Below are 10,860 nucleotides of genomic sequence, written 5' to 3'. Positions count from 1 at the left end.
TTCATTTTTCCCCCCTGGATATTCTTATCTTTATAATCATTAGTCCCTTTTCTAACAGGATGATTTTATAGTCATATCACATGATGAGTATTGCAGTTCTCAAAAAGATCCTTAATAATTGTTTATATATGGGATATAAAGCTACATCAAACTCTGAACCTTCTTTGGAGACCGAAGAATTGTCCTTGAGCCAAAGTCTTAACAATTATAAAGAATCATCTGGCTGATTAGTTTCTGAGAAGAAGATTTTGAAAGATTTAATCTATATATTCCTATGTAAAACTTTAACATCCCCCCCCCAATGTGGCCCCACCTTACCCCCAGGGATCATGATTTTCACAACTTTGAATCTACACTACCTCAGGATGCTTCCACACAAGTTTCAGCTTTCCTGGCTGATTAGTTTCTGAGAAGAAGATTTTGAAAGATTTACTCTATATAGTCCTATGTTAAACTTCGACCCCCCATTGTGGCCCACCTACCCCCAGGGATCATGATTTTCACAACTTTGAATCTAAACTACTTCCACACAAGTTTCAGCTTTCCTGGCTGATTAGTTTCTGAGAAGAAGATTTTTAAAGATTTACTCTATATATTACTATGTAGAACTTCGACCCACCATTGTGGCCCCACCCTACCCCCCTGGGTCATGATTTTCACAACTTTGAATCTACACTACCTGAGGATGCTTCCACTCAAGTTTCAGCTTTCCTGGCTGATTAGTTTCTGAGAAGAAGATTTTAAAAGATTTACTCTATATATTCCTATGTAAAACTTCAACCCCCCATTGTGGCCCCACCCTATCCCCGGGGGTCATGAATTTCACAACTTTGAATCTACACTACCTGAGGATGCTTCCACACAAGTTTCAGCTTTCCTGGCTTTATGGTTCTTGAGGAGAAGATTTTTGAAAATTTCTCAAAATTTTTCATTAATTTCTAATTATTTCCCCTTGAAAACGGGTGTGACCCTTAATTTTCACAACTTTGAATCCCCATTGCCCAAGGATGATTTGTGCCAAGTTTGGTCAAAATTGGCCCAGTAGTTCTTGAGAAGATGTTGAAAATGTGAAAAGTTTACGGACAGACGGACGACAGACAAAATGTGATCAGAATAGCTCACTTGAGCTTTCAGCTCAGGTGAGCTAAAAAGTAAGCAGTAAATTTTATAAGTTCAAATGTAATTTTTTGTGAATTTCATATATACATGTATACATTTTTTTTTTATATTAGAACTTGATTGTAAAAATAAAAGCAAATATGGGGAAGCATTGTATTGTGAATTGGTGTCCAGACCAAAATATGTCAGAAACCCAAGATTTAGTACATGTATTCACAACATGTATTGAACATATCATGGGCAGCTTTTCAGATCAAATTGACGAATGTATAAATTATTCTTGACCAAAAAAATTGTTCAAAGAAAGCAAGCAATACAACTACATGTAAGTATATAACCCATAGCCCTATCAACAAGCAAGCTAACAGTACAGGAATCATATATAGTATATATACGTATAAAACAAAAATAAAACAACAGATACAAAAACAAAACTTTAAGTAAAATGCCAGTAGAACAAATAAAGTTTGCAAGATACCAACAAAGAATGGTATAAAGCCATTGCATTATACATTTAACCAGGAAATGCCTGATCTAAGTACATGTAATAGCAGCACACACAAGCTGAAAACTGAAAAAGACAATAGAATGTAAAAAAAAATTATATATTGATATTGGTTGATTGTTGGTGTAAATTGAAATGCATAGTCACACTAAATTATATATTAATTTTAAATCATACTGTAAAGACAAAATAAGTAATGTCAAGGCCTCACAGAAAAGGTTAAGGTCAGAAAATTATGATGCAGTTGAACTGATCTTACCATTATGTATTTTTGTTTGAAAATTGAATTAAAAATCTTGAACTTTAAGTTACAAACTAGGCTAAACATGAAAAAAAAAATAAAAAAGGAAAATAGAATCAAGGTCTTAGAGAAGGTTCAGAATATTGTTATACAATCATAGACAAATTGCACTATTCAAATTTGAACTTTGATAATGTAAAAATCTTTAGCTGAATGTCTTTGATGAAAATAAGCTACCAGTGGTTGCAAAAGCAAGGTGAACCATCTTGAATAGTTTATTTGAAACTGAGCTAAACATTTCATTCATGAAATTCAAAGTGTAAAGGACAGAAGAAAGACAAACAATATATTATATGCACCAGCCTGATATTTGGTACCAGCAGAATAAATCCATCCCTGTATTGTAAACAATCCAAATATGAACTTGATATTTCATGCATGTACAGTCAAACTTGTATTAAGCATATATATAAACCGATATGCTACCTAACATCATTTTGGTTTGTGATGATATTTGAACACCTGTAAACCTGCTGATTTTTATTCTGAAAATCAGAAACAATTAGGAAATTGTGACTGGTATGTGACATAAGGCTTTTGAGGTATTGGTCTGATAATATCTGATAAGGTTAACGGTAGATTCCTTATTTTATGCAAGTACTAGAAAATAAAATCGCAATCGCTAAACTCGCAAGATTTTTTTAAAATGTGAGAAATACTTCTCAAGATTTTAGGTGGATACATTGAATAATTGTTTAATTAAGAGTTTACAGTAACAATGTAACTACTGATCTATGACTCTCTGTAATGAAAATTCAATAAATAAAGATCATCAGCTTGACAAGTCTAACCTGTGAATGACATTTGATGAAAGTTAAGGAACGAACATTTCAGTCAATCACTTTTGATTTTTGAATTTAAGTTCATATGGCTACCAAAAATTGGTCAGTCATTCTATTACCTATTTTAAGAACTGACAGATTCCAAACAATTGAATTAGCCAGACCTTTGATCAAAATTTGTTTCTGAATCTGCATTCTACAGTTTCAGAATCTACTATGAAATTACTATTGCTTAAAGCTGCATTGAAATAGTTGATCTAGGAATGTATATGTTTTAAAAAAAAAAAAGCATACAAAAATATATCTTCTATGCTAAAAAAAACCCTCTTAAGTGGGCATGCCTGTCAGTTAGTCCAGCCATGGCCTCCATATGCCTCCATTGACTCGTGGATTTCCAGCTGGGTCAAATGGTTTATTTCCAGGGGGTACCATCATTGTGCTCTTGTACTCCACAATTTTAGCCAACAGTTTTGTTACAATATCCATATGGCTGCTTGCTATGTTATTGTACTCACAAGGATCCGATGGAATATGGTACAAACATGGCACTTTATTGGCTTGACAATTTGTGCTGGCATTGGCAGGCTTAGGACCGCATTGTATTGTCACTGGTTTGCCAGTTTCCTGTAAAATACCTAGTTCACTCCTGTTGGTGTGTTTATATACACTCATCTGCATTTTGTCATAACTCAATTTTTCAGACAATTGATATGGGGGATACCAGCCATCCCAATATCCAGTAATAGGTCCGTGTAATAGTTTGTAATCTCCAACTCTGATAGCTTCAGTTTTGTCCATTGGGTCAATGTTGTGGAGAATTTCAGTCCTGACCGGCTTGCCATTGGTCTGCAGCACCCCCCACTGATCAATGCCATACAGATTGTGAAGATCTGATGCCTTACCACCAGCAGCTGTGTAGAGGGTAGGTAGCCAGTCTGTGACGTGAATCATCTGATTGGATACGTAGCCTTTGGTCTGGAGTAAAGGACTGGAAATGAAGCCAACTCCTCGAACTCCTCCTTCCCACAGTGTGGCTTTAACTCCTCTACAGAGAAAATATTACGATTTTAAATACAAATTATGGTAGAGAACAACACATATTCAAACTCAACACAGTAATTGTTTGTAGAATGAGTTTTTTTGAAAAGCGAAGAACCAAGTTAAAAGAAATTGAAAGTCTTAACAGGGGTTGTTATAAGGCTGTAGTCAATCTTGTATCAGTATTGAGAATAATAGCAAAAGCATGTAAAAAAATTTTCTCCTTTCCAAAATCTACGTTTATTTTCACCAAGTATCCTTTTTAAATATGCATGCATTTTTAATTAATTTGCATGCATTTTTTATTAGTTCAATTCCAAAGTTCATGCTTTACCTCAGAGGAAAATTGCTGGCAGCATTGCCATCAAATCCATTAGCAGGTCCCCCATTGTCTGTTGTAAAGACAATAATAGAATTGCTATACATATTTTTGTCTTTCAGTGTTTGCACAATTGATCCAACAGCATCATCTAGAGCAGACACCATTGCTGAAAATATAAAGAAAAGTCTGTGAAGCATTATTTTCTTTGGTGCTATCTAAATATTACACATACACATGTATAGTCAACAAAAGAATTTCTTCTTGACCTTTATACCTTCTAAGCTAAACATGTACTATATTGATTTGTCTCTTTATGTACTCCCCCTCCCCAATCCCCCTCAAAACAAAATCCCCCATCAACCTTTCATGATGAATGTAGTTTACCTGCATATGTCTTTCTCTCTGTATTTTTTATATGAGGGAATCTTTTGATGTATTTTGTTGGTGCTTGAAGACTCTTTCCACTAGGAAGGTTGCCACTGTGAACAGCTTGGAAAGGCAGGTACAGAAACAGGGGCTAAAAGTAGAACAAGTGCATAGACGACTTACAATAAATACTTTGAACACATTATAACAAAACAGTATCAATACTGACAGGGTGTATACACAATCATTTCTTGCATGTAGGTCCATTCATACCTCTGATGTGTTATGTTTCTGTATGATAGTGTTGGCTTCTTGTCTGAACAGTTCTGTTGAGTACTGGCCAATTCCTGTAAAGTCCACGGTAGTGTTTCTCATAAAGTCAAACCCAAAATATTCCTATAAAATACAAGATACAATACTTGATTTATACAAGTATTCTTGGATATGCATTCAGAAGACAGCTGATGTTTTTTCCTTCCAATGTACTTTTTTAATGTACATTAAGATAGCAACCTTGTATGTTGTATTAAGACATACTCCAAACATTGCATATACATTTACTTTCATCTGTGATATAACAATTGACTGCTTCTTTGACTTTAATAAAGTCTTAACTCTTCTTCTGAATTTTATCATTCATTTTTTTCTAAAAGACTTTTTCTTTTTAAAGCATAACAATCATCTTTAAAATGAATGTAAAAATTACTTTATTTTTAAAATACCAGTATCAAGGTAATACACATTGACAAACTGACAATATATATTGTTATACTTTCATGTTAAATACTGAAATCTGATTGGTTAAGACGCAGTTAATAATATTTACTATTACCCTCAGCGTTAGCAACGCACTTGGCAACGGGTAACATTAAAAATTGTTACATGCGCGAAAAATTATGCGCGTACGGTTCGCTGTAGAATTCACGTTATTCCGATATAAAAGCAGTAAAATTTTCTTAAAAAATTTTAAAAAAGACATTCAGTATAACAAAATAAATAGTGCCTGTTTGGGAGGATAACAGTTGAAATTGACACCCCTCGAAAACCATTGTCAACCTCCGCTTCGCGTCGGTTGACAATGGTTTTCTCGTGGTGTCAATTTCAACTGTTACCCTCCCAAACAGGCACTATTTATATATTGTTATACTTTCATGTTAAATACTGAAATCTGATTGGTTAAGACGCAGTCAATAATATTTTCTATCACCTTCAGCGTTAGCAACGGGTAACATTAAAAAATGTTACATGCGTGAAATTTATGCGCGTACGGTTCGCTGTAGAATTCACGTTCTTCCTATATAAAAGCAGTAAAATTTTCTTAAAAATTAAGACATTCAGTATAACAAAATAAATAGTGCCTGTTTGGGAGGATAACTGTTGAAATTGTTATACTTTCATGTTAAATACTGAAATCTGATTGGTTAAGACGCAGTTAATAATATTTTCTATCACCTTCAGCGTTAGCAACGGGTAACATTAAAAAATGTTACATGCGTGAAATTTATGCGCGTACGGTTCGCTGTAGAATTCACGTTATTCCTATATAAAAGCAGTAAAATTTTCTTAAAAATTAAGACATTCAGTATAACAAAATAAATAGTGCCTGTTTGGGAGGGTAACAGTTGAAATTGACAGGCACTATTTATTTTGTTATACTGAATGTCTTTTTTAAATTTTTTAAGAAAATTTTACTGCTTTTATATAGGAATAACGTGAATTCTACAGCGAACCGTACGCGCATAATTTTCGCGCATGTAACATTTTTTAATGTTACCCGTTGCCAAGTGCGTTGCTAACGCTGAGGGTAATAGTAAATATTATTAACTGCGTCTTAACCAATCAGATTTCAGTATTTAACATGAAAGTATAACAATAAAAATTGTTACATGCGCGAAAATTTTGCGCGTACGGTTCGCTGTAGAATTCACGTTATTTCTATATAAAAGCAGTAAAGTTATCTTAAAAATTAAGACATTCAGTATAACAAAATAAATAGTGCCTGTTTGGGAGGATAACAGTTGAAATTGACACCCCGAGAAAACCATTGTCAACCGAAGTGGAGGTTGACAATGGTATTCGAGGTATTTACGTGCATGTAACAATTCGTTGTGTTACCCGTTGCCAAGTGTGTTGCTAACGATTAGGGTAATAGAACGGATTATCAACTGCGTCTTTACCAATCAGAATTCAGTATTTAACATGAAAGTATAATAATATATTATGTTTACCTCATTGGCTTCTGAGGTGTGATCATAGTAATCTCCACAGCCCAGATAATATCCATAGTGAGTCTCAAAGCCTCTGTACATTGGGGTAAACTCTTTCTTGTGGAATCCAAGGTGCCACTGAGGAAAGGAAAGTTTAACAACTGCTTTAAAAAACCAACACCCTCAATGCTCATTATTGCATCATTTGAATTTCTTTGTTAGCAGGCCTACCTTGCCCACCATATGTCTCCTGTAGCCAAGTTTCTGGAAGAACTGAGGCATGATGGTCTCATTCAGTGGCAGTCCATAGGGCTGAGAAGCCACTATCACTCCAGACTGGAGACCTGAATGAAAAAAAAAATATTGGTACAATGCAACTGCATATACAAGTGCATTTGAAAGGAAGATTTAAAGTCAATTTAGAGAATTACAGTACTACAGAAAAATCCAGATATTTAAACAATAAAATGCTCTCTTTGGTGATTTATGTGGGATATGAAGGTGGTGGCATTGTAGAAAAAAGACATAACCCGCAAAGTGGGTCATATGTAAGTTTTTTCTGCAATGATTGCTACCTTCAAAACCCACAAGAATCATCAAAGAAAGCATTTTATTGCTTATATTTACAAAGAAAATCTTTTACATCTTTCTTTTAACAAATTAATTAAAATAAGTTAAATTAACTTAAATACAGTTAATGTACATCAGTACGTTAGCTAACTGAAACAGTCAAATTGTCTCCTATGAGAATTTGAATCTGACATCAACATAATTATTTTATGCAATCCATGATATTTTTAAGGTCGCTATAAGTTTCGACCAATCGATAAACAGGGTGTGTATATTTAAGTCTTGTCAGTTTCAGTCGCTGTATAGGTTTCGAGGGAATCATACTCGGTAGATGTAAATATAAATTGTTTAAAGTAGCAAAAATGGTTATGTTCTGCAACTTATTTAAAATAAATTCCTGTTCAGTTCACTGCATGACTGGATATTTGAAAATTAATACTTATAATAAAAACATAATTATTCAAATTTTGATTTTGAAATGGACACACTTACCTGTCTGTATAGGATGTCTGCCTGTCATGAGGGCCCCACGAGTTGGGGTACAAATAGGGGACACATAGTAGTTGTTGAGAATAATCCCTCCATAGGCTAGACTGTCTATGTTGGGGGTTGGGATTTGGTTGGATCCATGAAAGCTCACATCATTGTAACCCTATACAGAACAACATACGGTACCAACTACTATGATAGTTAGCAGACTTGTGCATTTCCTAATCAAGATTTAAGATATAAACTACTTCTTAGAAACTTGTAGTACATGTATTGCTACATACTTTTAATGTATATCATGTTTTGAATGTATTTCATTATAAGGCTACTACTGAATAGAAAATCAAACAATGAAACAGAATACAAGACAATATTACTGTTTTGACAACTTAATAGTAATTATTAATCGCAACTTCTCGCGCCTTTCCGGCAGGCTCGGAAAAACCCCTCGAATGTATTACCTAGGCGTCCATGACAACCCCCCTTTTTAAAAAAACCTGATATAAATACAACACATTTTACAATCTGTTGAGATGTAAGCTAGACTTCATTAAAGTAAATGATATACCCTAAAATATAACACAGAAGCGACTTATAAGGCTGTCTAGCTGATACTTATTTTGATGGGAAGCGACTCCATTTTGTATAAAATTCTAACATCCGGTAATGTTAATACATTTGAGGTGTTTTTCCGAGCCTGCCGAAAAAGCCCGACAAGTTGCGATTGTAGTAATTATATGACATAAAAAATTGAAAATCATTCCATCCCAATGACTGTTCTGAAAACTCAATATTGAATACATATCTACTACATGACCATGTGTTTATCAACAAAATGCATAAAAATAATCCTCTTACCAAATCATCAGCAACAATGAGAATAATATTTGGTCTGGTTGTTGCAACAAAAACCCTGCACAGGATAGCAACATCCAACAACAGTAAAGCAAAGGGTCTGTGCATATTTTTCACAACCATGTTCTACAAAAATAAAAAAAGCTTATCAGTATATAAATCATTTTGCTGCATTAATAAAAAGCATCTGATTTTTACATTTTTCCCCTGAACAAAAGCATTTCTATGGGTCATTTCAATGCATTGTCCTCAGATAAACCTTTTGAAGCAACAGCTTGGGCTTAATAAGTTGGAAATCCTCCCAGTATTTAACAAATCCATGAACTTCACTAAAAAAGCTTGAAATCTGGCAAGTGTTGCACACTAGGATCAAGACAGAAATCAAAGATTTATCTTTCTATCTAGTAATGGGGAAAGGTTATGGATGATTTAAAAATTCAGAAAGGGATCTAAATATACCCTGATTGAAAATTAAAATGTTTTTCCTTGAAATTAAAATTTCTTCAGGATATGTGGGTAACGACCAATGTAGAAAAAGTTTCTATAACCCGAAAAATAGTACCTTGATAACAAACAATCCACATTTGGTTGATTAAAACCTATAGTTTATTGAGAATTCTAAACAATACAAATAAAAGAAAAATATCTGAAAATTTCAGTGAAAATCATTGCTATATAAACTGTTTTCTTATGAATCCATGTTTTAATGACCATTAAAGATAACACATATATTTTGGGCACAATATCAATTAATGCACATGAAACTCAACATAGATACACTAGGGCTACTTCACATATTATTGGTTTTCGGCTACATATCAATCTAATTAAAATTTATTTCGTAAAATTGCTCATCTATGATATATATATATGCTATATAAGATGTACAGATGTTTTTCACCTGAAGAAACTTACAAGAGCGGATACATTATTTCTTAGAAACTTGTAATTGGAAATCATCCATGGTACTTTCAGGTCGTTTGCAATCCAAGGCCTCCATAGACTTTATTTTTAGCTTTGTATTGAAACCTGACAAGGGGGCATTTCAAAAGAGGAGTGTTGAGATTTTTTTGTACTATTGAATGAACATTGTCCAAAACTAGCATAAACAAGTTTTTGTGTGTAAATTGCAACTTTTTCACACATAAGGAACTGTAGCTATAAGGTCATCCATTCGAATTTTTTCAGACACAGAGCTACAGACTATAGTCTGTCCCAAGATATTGATGCTGCATATTTGAACGATTTTTAATAAAAATACACATACCTGTGACTGAAGTGCAATTAAAATCGATGAAAGGGAAAATTCCCAAGATAACTTCATTCACACATCATCATTTTTCCTTCGTAAAAATTCACAGGAACGAAAACAGATTTCCTACGGAGATTTATAATGGGGAATGTTGACATCTTTTCTTCATTCGGAAGTACTCGGGACACCTCGCGCAATTTTTCAACGTTATCATCCGGGCGTCCTCATCTCCTTGGCAATGGAAAAACCTCGTAGACTTTTTATTTTTAGCCGTGTACTGATACCCGACAAGCTAGAGGGGGCGTTTCAAAGGGGAAATCTTGGGATTTTTTCATACTATTGAATGAACATCGTCTGAACCAATAGGCATTTATAAATATTGAATAATTTAAAAAAATATGCGGCAAAAATATCTTGGGACAGACTATAGACAGACCTGCAGCAAAAATATCTTGGGATAGTGTATAGACTGTTAAATACTTTCAGTACTTTGATTTTAGAAAATGTAAAAGTAACAGGACATCTTGGGGAATTAAAATTTAGATACGTTGTCGTTGATTTTAAACATGGCGAATTATTGCGCCAAATGACACAATGCAAACTGCATATATTAACAAAATGTCACATGCTATGTGGACTTACAGCAGTTCGGTCAAGAATAAATAAGTTAATATATTCAAAAAGGACAACTTACAAAAACACCACTAAAGTGTTCATTATAGCCATCTCATACCTTAACACAGTAGCCAGATCAAAATGGATTCCGATAGTTCTTTCCACAACAAAACACACTGCTACAAGTTCATTGCATCGTTAGACAGTCCCCTGTCAGATGACTAGACAAACTCCGACCCCGATCTAAATAGCAATATCAAATTATCGAGAAAAATAGTACAGTATAGGTAGGAAAAACCTGCTTTTAGAAAAAAAAATTCCCTAATATAAAAATAATTATTACGTGCTAAAAAATCAAAATTTAAGATGAGTCGTAACTCAGAAATCTAACTATATAATAGTAACTGTAGACTCAACGTCTTTAACTCGCAAAGAGAGA

At 33.8% G+C, this 10,860-nt stretch overlaps 1 protein-coding gene across 1 annotated transcript; it reads right to left on the bottom strand.

Moving 5' to 3' along the window:
• Nucleotides 1-1,879: 1,879 nt before the first annotated feature.
• LOC128161368 (arylsulfatase J-like) lies at nt 1,880-10,631 on the bottom strand. The gene is made up of 9 exons (XM_052824651.1): nt 10,540-10,631; nt 8,558-8,680; nt 7,703-7,862; nt 6,872-6,984; nt 6,662-6,778; nt 4,707-4,829; nt 4,452-4,584; nt 4,080-4,233; nt 1,880-3,752 (listed from the first exon to the last, which is right to left on the bottom strand). Exons 2-9 carry the CDS (start codon nt 8,675-8,677, stop codon nt 3,056-3,058), a joined length of 1,617 nt encoding a protein of 538 aa, XP_052680611.1. The 5' UTR covers nt 8,678-8,680; nt 10,540-10,631; the 3' UTR covers nt 1,880-3,055.
• Between the last annotated feature and the right edge of the window lie 229 nt (nt 10,632-10,860).

The sequence above is a fragment of the Crassostrea angulata genome, chromosome 1 (genome assembly GCF_025612915.1).
Source record: "Crassostrea angulata isolate pt1a10 chromosome 1, ASM2561291v2, whole genome shotgun sequence".
Classification (NCBI taxonomy): domain Eukaryota; kingdom Metazoa; phylum Mollusca; class Bivalvia; order Ostreida; family Ostreidae; genus Magallana; species Magallana angulata.
Note: the sequence above shows the minus strand (reverse complement) of the source record. Positions and strands in the feature narration are given on the sequence as shown.